The sequence below is a fragment of the Oncorhynchus keta genome, chromosome 7, assembly GCF_023373465.1.
Source record: "Oncorhynchus keta strain PuntledgeMale-10-30-2019 chromosome 7, Oket_V2, whole genome shotgun sequence".
NCBI lineage: Eukaryota > Metazoa > Chordata > Actinopteri > Salmoniformes > Salmonidae > Oncorhynchus > Oncorhynchus keta.
The window spans coordinates 2,004,296-2,031,544 of record NC_068427.1 but is presented as its reverse complement, the minus strand read 5'-3'; the positions used below and the strand labels follow the sequence as shown (position 1 = coordinate 2,031,544).

Below are 27,249 nucleotides of genomic sequence, written 5' to 3'. Positions count from 1 at the left end.
TTTTAATCCCACCTTGTATCAAAATGTGGAAAAAGTCAAGGGGTGTGTGACGTAGAAGTCCGTCACTGGCCGCGGGCAGCATTTGGTTCTTTAACGCACACACATATTCATCACTCCTCCCTGCGCCATTATAAGATAAGTTAACAATGTGGGTCGACACACAATTTAACTTCTGTCTTGGTGCATGCATTTCACACTTGTCAATGTTCATATTTGAGAGATACAATAATTATTATACTTATCAATGTTGTGGATGAGCGCATTGTTTGTTTGTTCTGTTCCTCTCTCTCCTTCTCTGTAGCTTCTGGGTATGCTGGAAAAGGACCCGAACTAAGGGAATTGGGTTGGCTTTATAGTGCCTGTCCCAAATGGCTCAGTAATGCATATGGGCATATTGAAAGATATTGTCAGTAGTGATGTAATGTTGTAAATGTTATGTTGTGATATTGTTTAAAACCGTGTTGCAATGTATATCCTTTAGTATGTTTAGTTCATGGAAAATGTAGGTTTGTATTGTTAATTGATTAATTAATTAGGGTTAATTGTTCTGAGGGGAGGGGCTAGCCCTACAAAAGGAGCCTCTCTTTCAGTCATGGTGGAGGTTATTTTGGATTGAGCTGTGGATGGGGCAGCATTGTTTTTAAGCTGTCCCATAAGGTAGATGTTGATGGCAGTACTGTTGTTTTTTGTTCCGGAATTCACTTGTAAATAAACACCTTTGCACAGAAGAACTTTTGCGGTTCCGCCATCTTTTTATTTTGATAGAGGTTAGGTTATCCAGTTTAGCCTTCTGGCCTACTCTACGTGACAGGGTGTGAATACCTTCTGAAGGCACTGTAGTTTATTGACTTCCACTGAAACAGAAAAATTGAGAGTGGGATGTCTCGCTTTCCCTTCTGTCTCTGATGATACCATAGGGATAAGAGGAGGAGTCACCCATTCCAAAGGAAAACTGGCAGTTACAACAGCATGCTTTTATAGAATGGGTCTGATATGCTGTACATGACCCTCTCTATGTGAGAGGGGTGGGATGAGAGGCCCATAAAAAATTCATGGGAGATGGAAGGAGATGTCACATTGGATATCCAGCCAGCTGGCTCTGCAGAGACAGGAGAGGGTAGTGAGCTATGTATGCAAGGTAACCGTGAACCGGGCCTGGGTAAATTATGGATTGACAGTACTTTAAGGGGTAGCTCACCCACGATGTGATGTTCTTAAAGGGATAATTCACTCAAAACGAAATTGGTTTCTTTACCTTTGTTTAGTCTACTGACAATGACAGAGTACAATCCATGCTTAGGTTTTTTTTACCTATCCACTTTCACCAACTGCTAACCTTAGCATCTAGCACCTTTTTTAACTTGCCAATTCAAGGCTTTTTAACCACAACTATGGTACGTTTTGGATGGTCTGTCCTATACGTTTAAACTCTTATTGCATTCCTAGAGTGCCACTTTTGCCTTTGTCCCATTTTATATTGGTTTTGGCAGTTGTCCATTGGAAATCAGTGGAGCATCCGTTCTAAGTCAGAGTGGGAGAGAGAGAGTTGGAGTGATCAAGCAATAGCTGTGTATGCCAGGAGGAGCCACTCAAGATAACCTCATCCTCATCAAATATTTAAAGAATAAAGGAGTACTTAAATGTCAGATGGATCACTGTGGGATTTACTGTAAGGAGTAGGAAATTGTTGCTCATTATCTAACTAAATGAAAGGAAAAGTTAATAGTCAAACGTGTATTTACTGTTTAAGGGATGCCCCTCTTCAGATTTCTTAAAAATATCAAATACATTTATATAAGAGTAGCAAAAATCAATGTCCTCAATCATCCAGTAGATACACTAACTCCTCTCAGATTTTGGAAAATAAACTGTGCCTCAGACCCGGCCAGAACATGCTTTACAATGATGCTATCCCACTTTTGATACCAATGGGTTCTTGACGAAGTCGCTGTTTTGAAATCGGGTTGATTTAGTATTTTTACACATTTTTAAATTTGATTAATTTAATAATAAAAATAATTAATTTTATTAATTTGCTTTTCAAATAATCAATTTCATTGAACATTGAATGAAGTTTGTATGGCATAAGTTTCAGATTAGACTATTAGACACTCCAATTTCATCGACACTGCCAGCATGGATGACACAATATGTCAATAAAATATATGATTACATAAACTGAATCTATAGTTTAATGTCTCTCCTTATGAACAGCTGTTGGTCAAGCTGAAAGAAAACCCTGCTTGTTCGCCGGGATATTGTTGAAATCGGTCGCGGGTGAGTCAATCGGTTAGTATAAACAGAGGCAGATCTTCTGACAGACATGGCTTTTGCTTCCGCCCCAAATGTAATTAAGCCCAATATCTAGTCATCTCGCTCTTGTATTATTACCGTCCGTGTGAATCATTTGGATGTGCTTAGTTATTACTTACCAGCTCCTAAATATAGCTCTCCCATGGCAGCTGGGCTGTTGAGATGGTCAACAGGCACTTCAGAGCAGCCAGCTGCATGTTGTTCTAACACACCACTCTGTCAGGGAGACTTACGTGGATACTACATCACTCAGCAAATTATGTTCTTTTCCCTGAAATATTTACTCAATCGAAGACCTTGAAGTATAGCGAACAGCGTGTAATGCTGGTTATTTCTCTTTCAACCAAAGACAGCCTCGACGACATTGAGCCCCCAGTCAATTAATATTAGCCCCATACCAGTCACACTACTGAAGCGCGATGGATTGAGACGCTTAAGAGAAAGCTGTGGATGAGATAAAATTTAGTAGGGTGCTATGTTTTTTTCTCCCGCTACTTTATTTAGAGGTTGGTTTGTATATATGAGCTGCACCCTGTGGCACCTTTTTGTTTTGAGCATACAGGACACTTAGCCGCTAGCAAATTGGCTTTCATAGTCATTATCAAAAAATGATGTCATCGTGGTAACTCAATGTTACCAATGAAGCCTTATGGCATGTATATTTTAGCAGAATCACCTGACAACCAGGCACACCACTTTCAGCATCAGGAGCCCTCCTCTTTTCCAATTCCATCCTTCTCCATTGCCTCCGAATGGTCTTTTTGTTGTAATTTTGAACAAATCCAGTCTTGTCTGGGATGGCTCAAGAGCCCAGCAAGAGTCCCACCTTGTATGAATGTCAATCAAAGGTCACTGGAGCAACACATACCACACCATATCACTACAATGAAGTTAATGAACAAAATCATACAGATACACAGGACAGATACTCATCCATCTTTCACAACAATGTGTCGTTCTATAGAAAAATGTATCTAATTGAACAGAATGCACACATCACAATGACCAACAACAATGTGGAGGACCTGGACCACCAATCTGTATTGTGTGATTGTTCACTTTACAATCATCTGGACCTATGTGCCCATAGCTTTGGCTTGGACCATCATCCTGTATATGCACTGAGGGCACATAATGCAGTATGCTTGAGCCCTACTCCAACGGCCTTATTTAAGGGACCACCTACAAGGAACCTTGAGCACCGTTCTCTGTCACCAAGGACATTGATTTGTGTTAAGAAGGTGCTTGCAAGGCCACACACAGCGAAATCCCATTGAGTGGGCCATAAAACAGTGCTGTTGGAGTAAAAGGTGCTGAGGTGGGATTGCAATCTCATCAAAAGGTGGTTGTCTGTGACAACCATGAATCTGGATAGGGAACTAGTTTCCTGGGGCACGGGTTAAAAATCTACTTTGGAGAAAACAGAGAAGAGAAATTCCAACAGATTAATATTCCAGTCATTACATTGAACAAATCCAATCTCAATTCATTAGTTCTATTCCTTGTTTACCTTTAAGATTTTGCTAGGTAGACCAAACATTTGTTAATTTGGCTGGTAAGCAGACAAATTATGATATCCACGTAATTGGATACCTTCTCCCCCCTAAAAAGATTTAGATGCACTATTGTAAAGTGGCTGTTCCACTGGATGTCTTAAGGTGTATGCACCAATTTGTAAGTCGCTCTGGATAAGAGCGTCTGCTAAATGACTTAAATGTAATGTAAATGTAATATAAACTTCTGTATTTCTATCCACGTGATAGTAGCAGAATATATTTAATGTCCAAGTGTCGGTAGAAATGGGTTTACATATTTTAAACCTACCGGCTCAGCACATTTTCCACAACAAAACCAGTCATAATGTAACACTACATTGAAATATTGGCCGCAAAAAACGTTGTATCCACAGTGTCATGAATTAAAAAACAATAACATTTATTTAGTGCCTCTGAGAAATGATACAGCACATACTGGTTACAAAAATAATGAATATCCACAGGTTCATACTGGTTCAGTCAAGACACAACAGTAGCACTATAGCCAAGATAGTCTCAGAAATTAATCAACACAAGGCTGCTTATTAAGACACTATAATGTGTCTTAATAAAATACATCTGGGTTTCCTCAACCAATACAGTCAGCAGTCACTCCAATAGAGATTAGGACCAAATTGAACTCAAAACATTTTCAAACCCCAATGGCAGGTTATTATCAACAGGATTATATATTTTTTGATTAAAAGCAAAATTGACCCTTACATCAAATTTGTCTCAGCATCTGCTTTACGGTTACGAAAGACATTGTAACTTGCGTCTTGGATATGAGTATGGTGAATTTAGTGTAGGCTATGCCCAATGAGGACATATAAAACATAATGTTCACCAAATGTAAAATGGCAAGGAGACATTTACAGTAAACTTCTACAGATGTAGGAATTAGTCATATATATTCTAAGAGTCATCATATCTTACCTTAGTTTTATTTACTTATTTTTAAAAGTATCTTGACATCAAAGCATAACCTCTTTTGACATGCATTTCTAAAACCACACACTCCTTTTCGCAACGTACAGTTTTCCATATTAGGTTAGAAACACCCTCACCTGTGTAAATGTATGAAATAGTCTGTGAAAAAGTGCTGACTACAATATGGATTAAGGCATTTTTCATGTGTTACTATTCCAAATCAAATTGTGTGTTCTAACATAACTTCATTTAAAAATAAATATCTATTATCTTCTTTAATTCTTAAAATATCATTTAAAAAGGTTGCTGTACCCTACAAGACTTAAATGGAATGAAAATAAAATGAAAATGTGGAAAATGGTACATTAAAATGGTTGAATATACCAAATTTAAAGACCACTTCAAAAGTAACATCAAATCAGGAATAAAATAAAACTCAAAACAGACATATCATATACAAACAGATTTTTTTACGCACACAATTTAAAAAAATGCTGCCGCAGTTAGCTTCTCTCCTCTTGTTCCACCCCTTGGAAAATATGTGCCAATGCCCCGAGAAAAAGGCAAACACCTCTCTGTTCGACCCGTCTCTTTGGCATTATGGAAGGGATAGAGAAGACAATGGGGAAACTTCTCTGCCATGGCAAGTGCTGCAGACCCAGTTCGAAAGATGTCATATTTCTAGGGGCGGAGGGAGGAGGAATGGGCCTGTTTGGACACTTGTAATGCGTTTACTTGGGGACCAAAGTGACAGGGATGTTTTTGTAAATTATTTTTGGGAGTGTGAGAGAGAGCTGTTCTCGATACACAGCACTATGTAGGAGCTAGAGCAACTGCTGGGCAACTGTTGTAGGAGCTGGCCGGTCTGCAGTGAGGACGCTAGGCCTGTCACCTCGCGGTCTCCGGCCCTCCATGTCTCGCAGTAGTTGTCAGTCTGGCGGTGACCCTCGTTGCTAGAGCCGTGCCAGACCATTTTTTCAGGCCTGAAGGGAAACAAATCGAAGGGAATTATGTTAATCACCTTAAGTACATCACCTTATTAGACACATTTTTATTTTTAAAAAATCGATCCAGTTAACAGTGATAATACAGTGCCTTCATGTCAGTATGGCATAAGCCCTGGCATATCATACATATATATATAGACTACCACTTAAGCTACCACTCTTTATAAAACATTATTTTTGCTTATGGCGACACTCATTATGACTAATGAGAAAGTAACTATTTGCCATAATAAGAACGATACTGCACGGAAGATACAAAAAAAAAGGCAAATTCTCTATAACAGCCAAAAAGAGAATGTCCCATCGATTAAGGTACATTGATAAATTAAGCAGCTTTACATGTGCATAATTTAAGGTTAGAACATACAGTGTTGAAAGGTATTCAACTCTATTAGAGTAAAACATTTCACAGAAAGTGTTGATATTGTAAAACTAAAGATAACACTCTACAGTGTTAAAAGGTGGTCAACTATTAGAATAAAATGAATGACTCTGGTGGAATAGATTTTTAACACGTTACACCATTGCGAATGAATGCAACAATGACACGTGTTGGCAAACACTTTAGAAAGTGTAACATTTACTCTGTGTAGCATAATAATATAGATTTTATTTGTTTTTGCTAGCTCGCTTCAGGGACTTTAATGGACTTTGTAGATTTAACACTATTAGAGTTGATTCAACACTGGAGATGTTACTGTGTAGCTGTGTCTGAGAGGCAACCACTCACCATGCACTGTCCCTAAGGATATCTCTGCCATCAAAGGAGTAGATTGGTGCATTTTCCTTCATCCTGACCCCAGTCTTACTGAACATAGACTCCCAGCTATTAAACAGCACTTGGTCCTAAAGGGAGAGAGCATATATGTTCGTCAGCAAGAGAAACAAGGTTAAAATGAAAACCCATGGCAGCATTTCATTACTTATTTGATGCTGAACAGTGTTGGATTGAAACGATCTCTAGAATTTCATGAAATGCTAATGAATAGGTTACTTCACTAAATGCAATGTCAATTTGGTATCAGAAGTGGGATCCCACAGTCTAGACTTGTGTTTTCAGTAGTATGTTTACACACCTTCAGGTTTATGATGGGGATGCTGTCTCTGTCGGACTTGCGAACAATGCTGTAGAGGTCCTGGAGCTTGGAGGACAAGAAAGCCCTGAAGGTGCCCTTCAGGCCCACAGCACGAGCCTGCTGGAAACACAGGAAGTCTGACCCACGAATGCCCCGCATGTTGCCCACTTGGGGCATGTTCAGGGCGATCAGGTGGAGCTGATCAGAAAAGAGAGATGAGTTATAAAAACAGCTCAGGTCTACACACACTATTTAGATGAAAACATTTGAACAATACATACTTTCTGGGAAGGCACATTAAATGATGATAAAGGTACTCACTCCTGGCCCTGATGTATGCAAGTGACCGCCAGGCTGGGGAACAGGAAGGGGAACGGGTCTTCTCTGGGGGGTGACTGGGAATCGGCTTTCGGGCTGGTTGGGATACCTGTTCTCAGGCTGCACATGGCTGTAGCGGCCATCTGTCTGAGGGGGGTACCTAGCGTCAGTCTGAGGGGGGTATCTGGGGTCGTACTGAGGGGGATATCTGGGGTCGGGGTTGCGGTTGTCGGGTCTGGCAGGCCTGGGGATCTCCACCGGCTTGTGAGGAGGAGGCTTGATGGGGTGGGTGGCAGTACCGCCTTGGGAGAAGTGTTCAGCTCCATTGTTGGCCGAGTGATCCTGGGACTGGGGGTAGTTGACGACAGGGGGGGGCTGGACAGCCGCTACTTCATTGTCCTGAAGATTAAGAGCATTATTTATTAGACATGAAAAGTCATACTTGATTTTATGACCATGACCTTGTTTCCTCAAATATATCAATAGCTATTCATTAAATAAGTTATTTAAGTACATTTTCTCTCTTTTATTTACACATTTTTACATTGATAGAACAACTTACCAGATCTCTGTAGAAGGGACTGTAGTCACCGAGCTGAAAAACAATAAGCATATGAAAAAAGTACATTCATTCTTTGCTGAGTTGTGTTTTTCTAAGTTTCTTTTAGTCTGCACTTCAACTTTTTGAATGTGCATCTCCAGCTCCTTTCTACCTTACGAACCCATTTCTCATATGAAATACAAATGTATGACTGTACCAGGACTTGTTTGAATCCATTGCGGACTCGAATGTAGAGATCTGTTTTGTCGACAATGTAGATGAGGGTGCCCTCCGACTGGCGTCTTGCAGTAGCAATCATCGTGTCGTATGACCTCAAAACTGTCACCTGTGGAGACCAGTACCTATTATAGTACATTTACAAGACGACATATGTCAATCAGCCAAACAACCAGTGAATCATATTAGTTATGATGAATACATTCACTTTTGACCAATGCAAAATACAGTACACCTTTACAATCTTTGAATCTGCTTTTTTTCTGAGATTCTTCCACTTAACTGAATACATCAATCTCTGGTTTATGGTACATATACAGAGCCTTCAGAAAGTATTCCTACCCCTGGATTTATTCCACATGTTGTTGTGTTTTGAAAATGAAATACAGAAATATCCAATTTACTTAAGTATTCACACCCCTGAGTCAATAGTTTGTAGAAGCACCTTTGGCAGTGATTACAGCTGTGAGTCTTTCTGGGTAAGTCTCTAAGAGCTTTCCACACCTGGATTGTGCAACTATTATTATTTAAAAAAATTTTCAAGCTCTGTCAAATTGGTTGTTGATCATTGCTAGACAAACATTTTTTACGTCAAAACTGTAACTCGTCTAAACTGTTCATTGGTAAGCAAGTCCAGTGTAGGTTTGGCCTTGTGTTTTAGGATATTGTCCTGCTGAAAGGTGAATTCATCTCCCATTGTCTGGTGTAAAGCAGACTGAACCAGGTTTTCTTCAAGGATTTTGCCCGTGCTTAGCTCCATTCCGTTTATTTTTTATCATGAAAAACTCGCCAGTCCTTAACGATTACAAGCATACCCATAACATGATGCAGTCACCACTATGCTCAGTAATGGGTTGTATTGGATTTGCCCCAAACATAACACTTTGTGACATAACACTATAATAAAGTTAATTGCTTTGCCAAATTTTTTTGCAAACAGGACGTATGTTTTGGAATATTTGTATTCTGTACAGGCTTTCCTCTTTTCACTCTGTTAATTAGGTTAGTATTTTTGAGTAGCTACAATGTTGTTGATCCATCCTCAGCTTTTGTCACGACTTCCACCAAAGTCGGTTCCTCTCCTTGTTCGGGCGGCATTCGGCGTCACTGGTCTTCTAGCCATAGTCGATACACTTTTCACTTTCCATTTGTTTTGTCTTGTTTTCCTACACACCTGATTTTAATTTCTCTCATTAATTGTTGTTCCCCCCATATCTTTGTGTGGAATTGTCTGTTGTAAGTGCTTGTGCATATGTTTACTGGTGCGTGTCGGGTTTTGTACCCATGTTTGTTATTTATTTATGCCGTTGGATTTGAAATCCGGCTATTACCTAGTTCTGCTCTCCTGCGTCTGACTTCCCTGCCACCAGTTACGCACCCCTTACAGAATTCCACACTTAACATATGGAGTCAGCAGGGGCAGGTGCCCCTGGTATAGGGGTCGAGGAGCGCGTCCAGGAGCAAGCGGCGATGATCCACCATCTCGGCGCCGCCATGGACCACATCGTCCAAACCATGGACCGCTGGGAGAGACAGGGAGTTCCTCCGGCGCCTCCACCAGCACAACCAGGGCCTCCACTACTCGCCTCCCATTCACCCGGTCCCAGTGGGATTCGCCCTTCCACGGAGTAGGACGGGACGGCTGCACGTTGCCAGGGTTTCCTATTGCAGTTAGATCTCTACCTGGCAGCCATACACCCGACTCCTTCGGGCCGTAAGAGGGTGTCCGCGATTGAGTCAATGCACGGGGCGCGCTTGCTTCTTCACCAAACTAGATCTCAGGAGCGCTTAGAACCTGGTGTGTATCCGGGAGGGAGACGAGTGGAAGACAGCTTTCAGTACTACCTCAGGGCATTATGAGTACCTTGTCATGCCGTACGGGTTGATGAATGCTCCATCAGTCTTCCAAGTCTTTGTAGACAAGATTTTCAGGGACCTGCACGTGTGTAGTGGTGTATATTGATGACATTCTCATATACTCCGCTACACGCACTGAGCATGTGTCCCTGGTGTGCAGGGTGCTTGGTCATCTGTTGGAGCATGACCTGTACGTCAAGGCTGAGAAATGCCTGTTCTTCAAACAGTCCGTCTCCTTCCTAGGGTACCACATTTCCACCTCAGGGGTGGAGATGGAGAGTGACCGCATTTCAGCCGCGCGTAATTGGCCAACTCCCACCACGGTAAAGGAGGTGCAGCGGTTTCTAGTTTTTGCCAATTACTATTGCAGGTTTATCCGGGGTTTTGGTGTGTAACCACCAAGACTCTTCCTTGAGTTGGCTGCCTGGCCAAACTGAGCAATTGGGTGAGAAGGGCCTTGGTCAGGGAGGTGACCAAGAACCCGATGGTCACTCTGACAGAGCTTCAGAGTTCCTCTGGGAAGATGGGAGAACCTTCCAAAAGGACAACCATCTCTGCAGCACTCCACTAATCAGGCCTTTATGGTAGAGTGGCCAGACAGAAGCCCCTCAGTAAAATGCAAATGACAGCCCTCTTGGAGTTTGCCAAAAGGCACCTAAAGGACTCTCAGACCACAAGAAACAAGATTATCTCATCTGATGAAAACAAGATTGAACTCTTTGGCCTGAATTCCAAGCGTCACATCTGGAGGAAATCTGGCACCATCCCTACGGTGAAGCATTATGGTGGCAGAATCATGCTGTGGGGATGTTTTTCAGTGGCAGACTGGGAGACTAGTCAGGATCGAGGCAAAAATGAACGCAGCAAAGTACAGAGAGATCCTTGGTGAAAACCTGCTCCAGAGCTCTCAGGACCTCAGACTGGGGCAAAGGTTCACCTTCCAACAGGACAATGACCTTAAGCACACAGTCAAGACAACGCAGGAGTGGCTTGGGGACAAGTCTCCGAATGTCCTTGAGTGGCCCAGCCAGAGCCTGGAATTAAACCTGATCAATCATCTCTGGAGAGACCTGAAAATAGCTGTGCAGCAATGCTCCCCATCCAACCTGCCAGAGTTTGAGAGGATCTGCAGAGAAGATTGGGCGAAACTTCTCAAATACAAGTGTGTCAACAAAGTACGGAGTGAAGGGTCTCAATACTTATGTAAATATAATATATATTTTTTATATAAATGAGCAAAAATGATAAAAACCTGCTTTGCTTTGTCATTGTATTATATTATTATATATTATTATGGGTATTGTGTGTATATTGAAAAGGGGGAAAAAAAACAATTTAATCAATTATAGAATAAGGCTGTAACCTAACAAAATTTAGAAAAGTGAAGGGGTCTGAATACTTTCCGAAGGCACTGTAGATTGCTAAATAGTTGGGAAGAGATTCCCATACCGATTCAATGGCATATGGTTAATGAGCTGATACACAAAACGACGCCGAATTCAAATGTGTAATTATACAAAATTCTTGCAACCAATAGAACCTACTGTCAAGTTATCATGTTAGCTAGCTATGTAACATGATTTAAAAAATAAACAAATAATTAGCGACTCGGGATTAGTTTAAAAAGTTTTGTCAAATAAAATAAGTGTGAATCCCAATAGAAAGAAAAAAAGGCATCTATGGAAATATGGGTCTTTTCTTCAAAACCATTTAGGCTAGAGACGAGTTCTCAAGAATTGTATATAATTTGACAAACCATGTGGCGGGAAGTGTCGCAGGCCGTTTTAAACTAATCCCGGGTTGCTACTTATTGGTTTGATAAACAACTTTTTTCAGTCATGTTACCTAGCTAGCTAACCTGGTAACTTGACAGTAGGTCCAGGCAAATTTGATTGCCACAGGAATATAGGAAAAGGGTCTTGTAGCGTGCCTGACTCGAAACATTGCCCCATTTTCACTCTCTGGCACTCAGAGGCTGCATGACAATGAACTTGGACAGTCTACTCAGATTGGCATGTACTCTTGGTTATAAAAGGTGATTCAATTACACAATGTACAAACATTACTCGCTGTGCGCGGTAATCCAATGGAACAAATGTAGAAATCTAACCACAGAAGATGCATCTGGGTCTACATTTCCCGCTGGCTGATTACAGCTGCCACACCTCATACGCGCATGAAAATGAAAAGGATATTATTGGACCTGCGCATACAAGAGACTAGTGGCTGTTGCTTAAATTCAACTGAATTTATAAACAAAACTGTCTTTTAATTTTTTTTATAGCAGACGCCAGCGGGTTCTTTAGATCGGTAAGGGCTGAAAAATGTGGTAGTATCATTTGGAACAGTACTACCGCATTGGTATCATAAGTATCATGACGTTTTGGTACTGTGATGTTACCATGGTACTGGTATACCGTGCAACACTAATAGAAAATTGTTATTTGTTCACTCGTGTTCCCTTAATCCAATATTAGGTTTTGGGTTGACGATCTGATAACGTTCAGTGTGAAAGATAAACAAATATAAAGACATTCAAATACTGTATGACCGACTGTGGGATGACCCCTTACCCCTGACGTGTGACCAGGAGTTCCAGGTGGTCCAGCAGGTCCGGGGGGGCCAGGAATATTGATGGCTGTGATGAAGAAAAAAATGAATGATGACGATACGATATGATATACACTGGGTGTACAAAACATTAGGAACAACTTCCTAATATCGAGTTGCACCCCCGTTTTGCTCTCAGAACAGCATACAAGGTGTCGAAAGCGTTTCACAGGGATGCTGGCCCATGTTGATTCCAATGCTTCCCACAGTTGTGTCAAGTTGGCTGGATGTCCTTTGGGTGGTGGACCATTCTTGATACACACGGGAAACTGTTGAGTGTGAAAAACCCAGCAGCGTCGCAGTTCTTGACGTAACCCGGTGCACCTGGCACCTACTACCATACACTGTTCAAAGGAACTTAAATATTTTGTCTCGTCCATTCACCCTCTGAATGGCAAACATACACAATCCATGTCTCAATTGCATCAAGGCTTAAAAATCCTTCTTTAACCTGTCTCCTCCCCTCTTCATCTACACTGACTGAAGTGGATTTAACAGGTGACATACATAAGGGATCATAGCTTTCACCTGGTCAGTCTATGTCATGGAAAGAGCAGGTGATCCTAATGTTTTGTATACTCTGTGTAGTTGCTTGTACCTCACTCCAAACCACCACCAATGTAAAATTTACCTTGGGAGTATACCCTATTGAAGGCTATTGTGTTTGTCACTGGTTAGGAAACTCACAGTGGTTAGGTCTATAGGCCCCTGGTTGTGAGGGGGACCCTGGGGGCCCGGGAGGACCTGGTGGGCCTGGGATTCCTGGACGACCATCGTAGCCGATCCCTGGGGAGCCTGGTGGGCCCTGGGGACCAGGGAGGCCCATGATTGAATCTCCCTTTGGACCCTGTGATAAAAAAAAATGGACAATAACATTTAACTTTACTTGTGCCACATTCACCATAAGGCCCTCTTTCCATTTTTGTTAGCAAGACATGACAGATATTGTAAGGTGTCTTAATGACTGATATCAGGTTCATTTTATGTCCTCTCAATTTCGTACCATAAGTCCTGGGTTTCCAGGGGGTCCTGGTGGGCCTTGTTGTCCTCTAAAACGGGGGTCATCATAGCCACCACTTGGCTCTCCCTTCTCCCCCTTCACGCCAGAATCCCCGCGCTCTCCTTTCAGGTCATTCTGCAAAGACAACCATCTATTAAATGCTCTGTCCTGTCAAACGTAGCCATCTTCTTAAGGATGATAGGATTATGTAGGTATAGGATAATAGCATTTCACTTTTTGTTAGGTTTTTAGGTTAATTGAAGATGAGTGTGCAGAATCTGGACTGGCAGTAGAGAGCTCTTTACACCAAATCAGAGTGGTGAGAGAAATAGAAGGGCAAAATACAAAGAGATGAGTGAAATCCAGATACATTTTTATTGGAGAACTCTCTAAGGCTAGATTAAAAAATAAACAGTGATGTAGTGGAGGTTAAATGTTTGTAAACGCTGTTTATGCACCTCTTTATCCTGTGAATATCTTTTAACCACCTGTTCCGCCAAATTAGTGCTTTTTGCATAACTGTTTACGCCATCTCAACCAGTGTTCCAAATTGTACAAACCTACTATTTTAGCTACTAAATCCCTGTATGTAATGCATACTGTAGTACTATTAATGATAATACTGTACCTTGAATGCGAATATGTCTAAGTTAGAGGCCACACCTGGAAATTAAAATGTAAAAAAATCACGAAAAGCATATAGGTTGAATTGTAGCCTTAAGATAAATCCAAGTGGTTGTTGTTATCCCCTATGCTGGCGTTGTTATCTTACCTGGCGTTCCTGGGAGACCTTGAGCTCCGTGATCACCTTTCTCCCCCTTTGTCGCTACAAAAAAACAGAAAACATGTGAAGAATATACACAGTTTAGAAAATAAATATGGAAACATTTCTATTAGAAATAAATATAATTTGTATCACTGTATTGTAATGGTTGTTTGCACTACCATGCCCAATGGCAGTCAAATTAAACTTTTTTTTATGGGCTAATTGAATGGTTTTAAAACAGAATGGATTTCGAAGTCTAAATTAAACCTTGACAGCATTATTTGATGTTCCAGTTTTTTGACTGCTGGGTATGCTCATGTGCCAAATGTAATCCTCTGTCTTCAAGATGTATTATGTTTGACGTAAAAACAACAAATCATTGTCAGCATACCTCGATAATTCCTTGAGGCGTCATATCCCTGCAACAAATAGGAAATGAAACATTAAAGTATTCTCCAGTATTTTGCACACAAACATGATATCATATTTCTTATTCCTAGGTGAAGATGGCATTATAGACTTTTTTTGTGGCCAATGGCATCGATGGTACAGTTGAAGTCGGAAGTTTACATACACCTTTAGCCAAATACATTTAAACTCAGTTTTTCAAAATTCCTGACATTTAATCCTAGTAAAAGTTCCCTGTTTTAGGTCAGTTAGGATCACCACTTTATTTTAAGAATGTGAAATGTCAGAATCATAGGAGAGCGAATGATTTATTTCAGCTTTTCTTTCTTTCATCACATTCCCAGTGGGTCAGAAGTTTACATACACTCCATTAGTATTTTGTAGCATTGCCTTTAAATTGTTTAACTTGGGTCAAACGTTTCGGGTAGCCTTCCACAAGCTTCCCACAATAAGTTGGGTGAATTTTGGCCTATTCATCCTGACAGAGCTGGTGTAACTGAGTCAGGTGTGTAGGCCTCCTTGCTCACACACGCCTTTTCAGTTCTGCCCACAAATGTTCTATAAGATTGAGGTCAGGGCTTTGTGATGGTCACTCCAATACCTTGACTTTGTTGTCCTTAAGCCATTTTGCCACAACTTTGGAAGTATGCTTGAGGTCATTGTCCATTGGAAGACCCATTTGCGATCAAGCTTTAACTTCCTGATGTCTTGTGATGTTGCTTCAATATATCCACATCATTTTCTTCCTCATGATGGCATCTATTTTGTGATGAGCACCAGTCCCTCCTGCAGGAAAGCACCCCCACAACATGATGCTACCACCCCTGTGCTTCACGGTTGGGATGGTGTTCCTCCAATTGACTCAAAAGATGTCAATTAGCCTATCAGAAGCTTCTAAAGCCATAACATCATTTTATGGAATTTTCTTAGCTGTTTAAAGGCATAGTCATCTTAGTGTATGTAAACTTGATATAGGTGAAATAATCTGTCTGTAAACAATTGTCGGAAAATGTCCTAACAACGCGTCATCCGGGTTAGGGAGGGTTTGGCCGGTAGGGATATTCTTGTCTCATCGCACGGTGCCTGTAGCGGGCCGGGCGCAGTGCACGCTGACCAAGGTTGCCAGGTGCACGGTGTTTCCTCCGACACATTGGTGCAGCTGGCTTCCGGGTTGGAGGCGCGCTGTTTTAAGAAGCAGTGCGGCTTGTGTATCGGAGGACGCATGACTTTCAACCTTCGTTTCTCCCGAGCCAGGACAGGAGTTGTAGTGATGAGACAAGATAGTAGCTACTAACAATTGGATACCACGAAATTGAGGAGAAAAAGTGGTAAAAAATAAAAATAAAAAATAAAAATGCGGAGTGGTTGAAAAACGAGTCTTAATGATTAATCTAAGTGTATGTAAAGTTCCGACTTCAACTGTATGCATGCACTGGAAAATTAAAGTGATTGTTTCTTATGAGACAAGTCAAAGTTGTCAGTCTTCCATTTGGTGCTGAATGAACAAAACCCTGGTTTTGGGAATAAGGATTCTGATAAACTCACGTTGAAGCGGTCCACAGGCACAGCTGGTCCGGGTGGTCCTGGGGGTCCGGGTGGGCCTGGGACACCCTGAAAAGAGATGACATTAGTCAGTGCACTTCCAGTGGATTGGAAACCGGCCCAGTGCAATGTTATATGCACATGTCACACTTACTGGGTAGCCAAATCCGGCACCTGTGGATGGCTCTCCTTTTTCACCCTTGTATCCGTTTACACCAGGACGACCCTGTAGGAGACAAACATGGACAGTTAGACACTACACAGGCCTTACAAAAGGAGCAATTCACTAGAAATAATAATAGAGATAATACTAGTAGTAGTAGTATAAGTAGTAGTAGTTGTTGTAGCAGTCCATACTTACTTTCCATAATAACACTCAAACTGGCAATAGATGTTATGTACATTTTGACTTATTCCACACCTGCTCAACAAAAGGAAACATCTGTATCTCTTAAATTGATGTCACACAAAGCAATCTGGATGCAATTTATGTTGCTTGCAACAAAGTTGCATCTAGGTAGCTCTATGTCTCCCTTCCTAAATTGCCTGCAACTTAGCTGCATTGCAAGAGACAGAAATCAATCCTTTTTCGTGCAACTGACTGTATTCAATATCCAATCAGTGAGCAGAAAAGAGTTTACATGATTCGTTGATATCGTTCCAATCGGAAATCCGTCCCAGTTGCCATGTCAACACAGCTATCAGTGCTGCACCAATAGCGACAAAAAATACATGCCAAATGGAAAACGTATGAATCAGGGTGTCAAACATAGGGCCCGCGGGTGGTTTGAATAAAAAAATATACAGTACCAGTCAAGAGTTTGAACACACCTACTCACTCAAGGGTTTTTCTTGAATTTTACTATTTTCTACATTGTAGAATAATAGCGAAGACATCAAAACTATGAAATAACACATACGGAACCATGTAGTAACCAAAAAAGTGTTAAACAAATCATAATATATTTTAGATTTTACATTCTTCAAAGCCACCCTTTGCCTTGTTGACATCTTTGCACACCCTTGGCATTCTCTCAAACAGCTTCATGAGGTAGTCACCTGGAATGCATTTCAATGAACAGGTGTGCCTTGTTAAAAGTTCATTTGTGGAATTTATTTCCTTCTTAATGCATTTGAGCCAATCAGTTGTGACAAGGTAGGGGTTGTATACAGAAGACAGCCCTTCTTTAACTTGCACTGTATATATACAGTGGGTCAAAAAGGTATTTAGTCAGCCACCAATTGTGCAAGTTCTCCCACTTAAAAAGATGAGAGAGGCCTGTGAGAGAGGCCTAATTTTCATCATAGGTATACTTCAACTATGACAGACAAAATTAGAAAAAGAAATCGAGAAAATCACATTGTAGGATTTTTAACGAATTTATTTGCAAATTATGGTGGAAAATAAGTATTTGGTCACCTACAAACAAGCAAGATTTCTGGCTCTCACAGACCTGTAACTTCTTCTTTAAGAGGCTCCTCTGTCCTCCACTCATTACCTGTATTAATGGCACCTGTTTGAACTTGTTATCAGTATAAAAGACACCTGTCCATAACCTCAAACAGTCAAACTCCACTATGGCCAAGACCAAAGAGCTGTCAAAGGACACCAGAAACAAAATTGTAGACCTGCACCAGGCTGGGAAGACTGAATCTGCAATATGTAAGCAGCTTGGTTTGAAGAAATCAACTGTGGGATTAATTATTAGGAAATGGAAGACATACAAGACCACTGATAATCTCCCGCGATCTGGGGCTCCACGCAAGATCCCACCCCGTGGGGTCAAAATGATCACAAGAACGGTGAGCAAAAATCCCAGAACCACATGGGGGGACCTAGTGAATGACCTGCAGAGAGCTGGGACCAAAGTAACAAAGCCTACAGCCATCAGTAACACACTACGCCGCCAGGGACTCAAATCCTGCAGTGCCAGATGTGTCCCCCTGCTTAAGCCAGTACAAGTCCAGGCCCGTCTGAAGTTTGCTAGAGAGCATTTGGATGATCCAGAAGAAGATCGGGAGAATGTCATATGGTCAGATGAAACCAAAATATAACTTTTTGGTAAACACTCAACTCGTCGTGTTTGGAGGACAAAGAATGCTGAGTTGCATCCAAAGAACACCACACCTACTGTACTGTACTAGCATGGAAACATCATGCTTTGGGGCTGTTTTTCTGCAAAGGGACCAGGACGACTGATCCGCGTAAAGGAAAGAATGAATGTGGCCATGTATCGTGAGATTTTGAGTGAAAACCTCCTTCCATCAGCAAGGGCATTGAAGATGAAACGTGGCTGGGTCTTTCAGCATGACAATGATCCCAAACACACCGCCCGGGCAACAAAGGTCCTGGAGTGGCCGAACCAGTCTCCAGATCTCAACCCCATAGAAAATCTTTGGAGGGAGTTGAAAGTCCGTGTTGCCCAGCAACAGCCCCAAAACATCACTGCTCCAGAGGAGATCTGCATGGAGGAATAGGCCAAAATACCAGCAACAGTGTGTAAAAAACCTTGTGAAGACTTACAGAAAACGTTTGACCTCTGTCATTGCCAACAAAGGGTATATAACAAAGTATTGAGATAAACTTTTGTTATTGACCAAATACTTATTTTCCACCATAATTTGCAAATAAATCCATTAAAAAATCAACCCTACAATGTGATTTTCTGGATTTTCTTTTCTCATTTATCTGTTATAGTTGAAGTGTACGTATGATGAAAATGACAGGCCTCTCTCATCTTTTTAAGTGGGAGAACTTGCACAATTGGTGGCTGACTAAATACTTTTTTGCCCCACTGTATATATATATATATATATATATATATATATATATATATATATATATATATAGTGTCCAGTGTCCAGCTCACTAATAATCAACGAAATGAAAGCTAGACAGTCAGGGAGCATAGAAAATTGGATGAAGGTTTTTTATCCATAATTTTGGGCGGCGAGGAAATCCGAGAGACCAAATGCGGCCGCGGGGGAAAAATGAGTTTGACACCCCTGATATAAACAACTCTAGACACCCTGGCTAGTCATGGTTTATGTACAGTAGATGGTCTGGCAGTCAATAAAGGTAATTTTATAAGTGAAACCAGATGTTTCTCTGTCCAGTTTTAACTAAAAATGTCTAACATGAACTGCATTAGCTAGCTCGTCACTAGCGTGGTTAGCTTGCTAGCTTGAGATGATGTCACAAGCAATTTGCATCTGCAACAGTAATTACATCCATATTGCTTTGTGTGACACTACTACTGTCACGCTACTAAGACCCTTCTGTAATTGTAAAGTTAGAAATTTAGCTCCAGTACTTACAGGTCTTCCAGGCATTCCAAATTCACCCTTTATCCCAGAAGGTCCATACTGCCCCTGCACAAACAACACATCAATCATATGTGACAAAAACACATTCACTAGAAACCTTTTTATCCCTTCGACAGGGGTGGATTTTTGTTTTGTTTTGTGTTTTTTTAAATGATGATTGTCAAATCATTTTCAAGGTACGTGATGTCACCGAGTAATAATTAAGCTCCACATATTATTCTAAATTCCTGAATTGCATGCAAAATCTGTTTCTTTTTCAACTACAAAAATAACGCTTCTTTGCAGGACAAGGATTGTCTTGACTTTCAATGCCTGAATTGCTTCATCTTGCTTTTCTGGTTGGCTGGCAAGTTTCACCATCCAATTATTTCAGATCTACAGGAGTTTCACCATGGCACGGAACACGTTGATGCATGACAATTATTAGAATATGGCAAATATGTAAGGGATACTCAACGAAGGGTTATGTGTTCATGGAAAATAATAAATGACATGGAAGGTGTGTGGAACTAACCTTCCAAGGAACTGCATTATTTTCCAGAGAATGCATAGAGCCCCTCTTCTACCATGGCTATATTTTAACACATTTGTTCAACTGTGTTTAACATCCACTGAAGTAGCTAGCAAGTTTAATAGATAGCTACAGTAGTTTCCTTGGTAACCAAACAGACAGACTCGGTGGTCGACGTCACCGTCCTACTAGCCGCTACCGATCCTTTTTTCGTTTGTCTGTTGGTTTTGTCTTATTAGTTTGACCTGTGTGTTTTCTGGTTTAATTAGCTTCCCTATATGTAGTAGTTTGACCCGCCCTTGTTTTGTGCGGGATTGTCTTTTGTTTCGTGTGTACATATTAGGTGGAGGTGTATTTTATTTTCTATACTGGACACCCTTTGATTTTGGGTTGTCTGGTATAGTGTCCTGCGCCCCCTGTATTGTATTGGGCTTATCAGTTTGGTGTGCAATAGTAAAGCACTTTACTCCGTTACTCTCTCTCTGCGTCTGATTCCTGCACACACACCTAGTCCCGCGTGACACAAACTTGCTAATTTAGCTAACCAAACCATCAGTCCTATCTTGCTATTATGGAAATCGAATTCAACAATGCCAATAACGTTTTTATATTTAGCTCAAACATGAACAGATGAATGTGCAAGTAGAGATACTGGGGTGCAAAGGGAAAAAAATATATATATAACAATATGGGGATGAGGTAGTTGGGTGGGCTATTTACAGATGTGCTATGTACAGGTGCAATGATCTGTAAGCTGCTTTGACCGCTGATGCTTAAAGTTAGTGTGGGAGATATGACTCTCCACCTTCAGTGATTTGTGCAGTTCGTTCCAGTAATTGGCAGCAGAGAACTGGAAGGAAAGGTAGCCAAATTAGGAATTGGCTTTGGGGTTGACCAGTAAAATATACCTGCTGGAGTGCGTGCTATGGGTGCTGCTGCTATGGTGACCAGTGAGCTGAGATAAGGCGGGGCTTTACCTAACAAAGACGTATACATGACCTGGAGCCAGTGGGTTTGACTACGAATATGAAGCGAGGGCCAGCCAATGAGAGCATACAGGTTGCAGTGGTGGGTAGTATATGGGGCTTTGGTGATAAAAACAGATGGCACTGTGATAGACTGCATCCAATTTGCTGAGTAGAGTGTTGGAGGCTATTTTGTAAATGACATTACCGAAGTCAAGGATCAGTAGGATAGTCAGTTTTACGAGGGTATGTTTGGCAGCATGAAGGAAGTACGCTTTGTTGTGAAATAGGAAGCAGATTCTAGATTTAATTTGGGATTGGAGATGCTTAATGTGAGTCTGGAAGGAGAGTTTATAGTCTAACCAGACACCTAGGTATTTGTAGTTGAATACATATTCTAAGTCAGAACTGTTCAGATTCAGAGTAGTGATGCTAGACGGGCGGGCAGGTGTGGGCAGCAATCGGTTGAAGAGCATGCATTTAGTTTTACTTGCATTTAAGAGCAGTTGGAGGCCACGGAAGGAGTGTTGTATGGCATTGAAGCTCATCTGGAGGTTAGTTAACACAGTGTCCAAAGAAGGGCCAGAAGTATACAAAATGGTGTCGTCTGCATAGAGGTGGATCAGAGAATCACCAGCAGCAAGAGTGACATTGATGTATACAGAGAAAAGAGTCGGGCTGAGAATTGAACCCTGTGGCACCCCCTAGAAACTGCCAGAGGTCCGGACAACAGGCACCCCCAATTTGACACACTGAACTCTGTCTGAGAAGTAGTTGGTGAACCAGGCAAGGAAGTCATTTGTGAAACCAAGGCTGTTGAGTCTGCTGATAAGAATGCGGTGATAGACAGAGTCGAAAGCCTTGGCCAGGTTGATGGATACGGCTGCATAGTATTGTATTATATCGGTGGCGGGTATGATATCGTTTAGGACGAGGTGTATTTAGAGGACAGGTTGGTCAGGGTGATATCTATGAGGGTGCCCGTGTTTACAGATTTGGGGTTGTACCTGAAAGGTTCCATGATAATTTGTGTGAGATTGAGGGCATCAAACTTAGATTGGTAGGATGGCCGGGGTGTTAAGCATATCCCAGTTTAGGTCACCTAACAGCACGAGCTCTGAAGATAGATGGGGGGCAATCAATTCACATATGGTGTCCAGGGCACAGCTGAGGCAGAAGGTGGTCTACAGCAAGCGGCAACAGTGAGAGACTTGTTTCTGGAGAGGTGGATTTTTAAAAGTAGAACTGGATAGTAAGACAGAACTCAGCAGGCTATCTCTGCAGTTGATTGCAACTCCGCCCCCTTTGGCAGTTCTAACTTGTTGAAAAATGTTATAGTTAGGTATGGAAATTTCAGTTTTTTTTGTGGTCTTCCTAAGCCTGGATTCAGACACGGCTAGGACATCAGAGTTGGCGGAGGGTGCTAGCAGTGGAAAGAAAACATCAGAAGCCTCCTCCCAGAAGTTAACATGAATGAAACCAAGGCTTGTACGGTTATGGAAGTCAACAAATGAGAGCGCCTGGGGAATAGGAGTGGAACTGGGGGATACAGGGCCTGAGTTAACCTCTACATCACCAGAGGAATAGAGGAGGAGGAGGATAAGGGTACGGCTAAAGGCTATAAGAACTGGTCGTCTAGTGCGTTGGGGACAGAGAATAAAAGGAGCAGATTTCTGGGCGTGACAGAATAGATTCAAGGCATAATGTACAGACAAGGGTAAGGTAGGATGTGTACAGTGAAGGTAAACCTATGCGTGACAATGATGAGAGGTTTCATCTCTGGAGGCATCAATTACCCTAGGTGAAGACTCAGCATGTATGCGGGGTAGGATGAAAAAGCTATCTGAAGGCATTTTGAGTGGGACTTTTGGCTCTACAGTGAAATAAAACTAAAACTAGCCAAGACAGCAGTAGACAAGACATATTGACATTAGAGAGAGGCATAAAGCAATCACAGGTATTGATCAGGAGAGCTAAGACAACAACGGGTAAATGGCAATGAATGGGCAGAGCAGGTCAGTTAGGTACTTACAGGACCTGAGTTCAAGGCTGGGGCTGACAGGTAAACCAAATGAGGTACCATGTTATTGAAACAGTCCAGGGGGCATCAGCTGTGTAGCCGAGTGATCATAGGGTCAAAAGAGCAGCAATCGGTGAGTCAGGGTGCTGTTCAGTAGTCACTACTACGATGGGCGAGCAGGGGACACAGCGTTCAGAAAAGCTATCGTGCCGGGGCCAGTAGATGGTCCTGCGGCGATATCGTAACAGAATAGCCCGTTGAGACCATATTGTGTGTTCACGTCGGCAGTCCAGTCGTGATGGATTGGCGGGGCTCCATATCGACAATAAAGGGTCCAGGCCAATTGGCAAAGGAGGTATTGTAGTCCTAGAATTAGTTGGTATATGGGCCTAGCTCGAGGCTAGCTCAAGGCTAGCTGATGTTGGCTTCGGGACAGAGGCGTTAGCTACCAGTAGCAGCTAGCTAGTAATGATCCAGTGTAATGATCCAGAGCGGCAGAAATCCAGTGATATGGTAGAGAGAAGCAGTCCGATATGTTCTGGGTTGATATCACGCTGTGCAGACTGGCAGGTGATTGTCCGAGCTAAGGCTGGCTGATTCCGGGGGGAAAAAAAAGAAGAGGACCGCTAGCCGTGGTTAACAAAGACTAGTATCTAGTTACCTGGCGAGCTCCTGATGGAAGTTCCAGTTATAAGGAATTAAAATATGGCTATAAGAATGAACTATAGCCACTGAATTCTACCATGCTGATAGTGTGCAATATAGGGAAATAACGCACGCTCTAGAATGCCCTTCAAGCCAATCAGAAATTACTATTCAACAATGCCATGGTATAATTAAACAATAAAGCACTGCCAATATACTACGGCTAAGGGCTGTTTTTAAGCACGACATAACATGGAGTGCCTGGATACAGCCCTTAGCTGTGGCATACTGGCCATATCCCACAAACCCGAGGTGCCTTATTGCTATTATAAACTGGTTACCAACGTAATTAGAGCAGTAAAAATAAATTTTGTGTCATAAAGTGGTATACGGTCTGATATACCATGGCTGTCAGCCAATCAGCATTCAGGGATCGAACCACCATGTTTATAATGTCTGATATACCACAGACTTCAACCATTCAGCATCCAGGAGCCAAACTACCCGGTTTATAAAATTAAATTATTGCATTTTAAACATGCTGGCTTTCGCAGGCTATACCTGAGACATGAAAATAATGTGGGAGGGCATACAGCCTGTCGGCAATTTATTAATGTGCAATTTGCCGCTATTTGTCGTTTTAGGTGTGACATCATTACATCCAGCTGTTTTTATCGACAAGATAGTTCAATTGAAATGCACCCTAGCAGGAAATTGCTGAATCCATTTTCTATGCAAACTTTTTAAATGTTGACAATAAAATCACTAGACAAGTTAATGGAAACATAGCTATTGATATACATGGCAGCTCAATTTATTTAAGGTAGACTCAGCAATATGTGTTTACCATGAGGAACAGGGCTACTTCCGACACAAATTAAAGACTGCATGAAGCGAGTGGTTGCACATGTCAGCATTTGCTGTCATGCAGCTATCCCCTTGCAGAAGAGAGACGAGAACTGTCGTGCACATGCAAAGATGCAAAGATGCAGTAACAGTATCTGTGCTGGTGCTGACAAGTGCAGACTCTTGCCTCACACTCTCTCTTGACAATATCTCTTGCCCTACTGTCGCTCAATGCGACCGTGCTCCCATCCATTCAGGATATCTACACAAAATGGTGCCTGAAGAAGTCCCGCAGCATCATCAAGGACCCCACACATCCCAGTCACTAACTGTTCACTCCCTTACAGTTTGGCAGACAGTATAGGAGCATCTGGTCTCAGACCAACAGGCTCAGAGACAGTTTCTATCCACAAGCCATCAGTCTTCTGAACACTTGAAATGGACTGACCAACTGCACTGACTCTCTGCACCTTAGTACACATGAACACACCCACCCAAACACACACATCCACACTCATACTACACACAAAATCACAACTGCTGCTACTATACTTTTCTATTCTACCAAGCCATTTACTTTTTATTCTTATGTGTAACCTGGTCATACGACTAATAAAACTTGAAACTCGTGACCACGTCATATCGCTGAGTCAGTTTAATTTAAGGCAGCTTCAAATATTAAGAACGTAATGTAAAGTAATGAGCCTAAAAGTACTTACAGGAGGCCCGACGGGTCCGGCAGGTCCTCTGTCTCCCTACAGAAGATGAAGCTGGTGTTTAATGAGGCCAACAGACAGATAAGATAGAGGCAAACAGAAGTCAATAGTGAGACACTCACCTTCTCACCCGACAATTCTCGCAGGTACAAAGGACTCCCATCAGGCCCAATGATTAAGCCAGGCTCGCCCTTCTCGCCCTGAGAAGAGACACATATAAAGACAATCTGTTAACTTGTTAACCCCCACAGAAGAAACACTTGCTGGGAATAGGCCTTACATAGTGGTGCACTGTAGCACTAATGATAGGGCTATGTTGCTGTGCGGTCACATCACTGACCTTGACTCCATAACCGGGCTGTCCTGGGTCTCCCTTGTCGCCCTTTGATCCAATAGGACCCTTTTAGAAAATACAACAAAGTTGAAAATTAGCTGTTTATCACACATCAAACTAGCACACATTTTTGATCTCTTTAGTCCTTCAGGGCAAATATCCACCACACTATGACATCCACATGTGTTAGAACACAACGTTAGAAGAACTGTAGGATAACTGTAGCAAGACAAAGTTAAGTGACCTGTAGGATAACATTAGGAAAATCAATGCTTACAGGGAATCCAGCTTGGCCAGGTAGACCAGTTTCACCCTACAGAAAAGAAAAGGAGAGACAACATAACATCTGTTTAAATGATTTATCCCTTTTTCATGACTGGTTAATAAGTAGGGCCACACATCGTTCCAAATATTTGGTAGGGATGTACACCCATTAAGTCTAATCAATATTTAGTGGTATTGTAAAGGATTCCACTATCTCCCCCTACAAAATAGTTTTCCAATCAACTCAACTCAAAAAGGACATGAATCATTACCATCATTTCATTGCATTATATGCTCTCAATAGGTTTTGCAACAAAATAACATTTGTTTCCTATGAGAACATGAATAAAATATCTTGATGAATGAATAATGTTAGTTATGAAAATGACCAAGGCCATTGGGAAAACTACTTCAAATGGTATTTCTTACAAGTGGGTTGTGTAAATGTAGCTTTCGCCTAATAAACGGTACCAGTCAAGAGTTGGTCACACCTACTCATTCCAGGGTTTTTCTTTAGTTTTACGTTTTTCTACATTGTAGAATAATAGCGAAGACATCAAAACTATGAAATAACACATTTGGAATCATGTAGTAAGCACAGAAATTGTTAAACAAATCAAAATATATTTTATATTCTTCAAAGTAGCCATCCTTTGCCTTGATGACATCTTTGCACACTCTTGACATTCTCGGCATTCTCTCATCCAGCTTCATGAGTCACCTGGAATGCATTTCAGAGTTAATTTGTGGAATTTCTTTCCTTATTAATGGATTTGAGCCAATCAGTTGTGCTGTGACAAGGTAGGGGTGGTATACAGAAGATAGCCCTATTTGGTAAAATACAGAGCATACAGGTCGCAGTGGTGTATATGGGGCTTTGGTGACAAAACGGATGGGACTGTGATAGACTGCATCCAATTTGCCGAGTAGAGTGTTGGAGACTATTTTGGAAATGACATCGCCGAAGTCAAGGATTGGTAGGATAGTCAGTTTTACGAGGGTAAGTTTGACAGCATGAGTGAAGGAGGCTTTGTTGCGAATTAGGAAGCCGATTCAAGATTTAACTTTGGATTGGAGATGCTTAATGTGAGTCTGGAAGGAGAGTTTACAGACTATCCAGACACGTAGGTATTTATAGTTGTCCACATATTCTAAGTCAGAACTGTCCAGAGTAGTGACGGGCAGTGATCGGTTGAAGAACATGCGTTTTACTAGCATTTAAGAGCAGTTGGAGGCCACTGAAGGAGTGTGATCTGATACCCTAACGGTAGGAAGCGTGGGAGGGGGGCAAACTCAGCCTCTGCGGGGTGTTCAGAGAAACTGCACTATGCCAGCGATAGCGTTATATATGAATTACATACAACAAATAGAAACAGAAGGTTACTGCCATCTCCGTAGATGTGTAGCCTAACCTTTGTTATAGAAGCTACACTTCCAAAGTGTAATGAGTGAATGACTATGACCCAAGGTTTTAAGTAGTG

General features: G+C 41.7%; 1 protein-coding gene across 1 annotated transcript in view; it reads right to left on the bottom strand.

Annotated features, from left to right (window-relative positions):
* Positions 1–4,227: 4,227 nt before the first annotated feature.
* Positions 4,228–27,249, bottom strand: part of LOC118385863 (collagen alpha-1(XVIII) chain-like) — an 86,592-nt gene continuing 63,570 nt past the window's right edge. The window contains 19 exon segments of the mRNA XM_052521855.1: positions 4,228–5,761; positions 6,516–6,631; positions 6,862–7,059; positions 7,183–7,578; positions 7,742–7,774; positions 7,938–8,066; positions 12,388–12,452; positions 13,112–13,271; positions 13,428–13,559; positions 14,053–14,087; positions 14,197–14,250; positions 14,582–14,609; positions 16,144–16,209; positions 16,295–16,366; positions 19,459–19,512; positions 25,174–25,209; positions 25,293–25,370; positions 25,511–25,570; positions 25,782–25,817. Coding sequence (XP_052377815.1) covers positions 5,548–5,761; positions 6,516–6,631; positions 6,862–7,059; positions 7,183–7,578; positions 7,742–7,774; positions 7,938–8,066; positions 12,388–12,452; positions 13,112–13,271; positions 13,428–13,559; positions 14,053–14,087; positions 14,197–14,250; positions 14,582–14,609; positions 16,144–16,209; positions 16,295–16,366; positions 19,459–19,512; positions 25,174–25,209; positions 25,293–25,370; positions 25,511–25,570; positions 25,782–25,817 — 1,962 coding nt within the window. The 3' untranslated portion in view covers positions 4,228–5,547.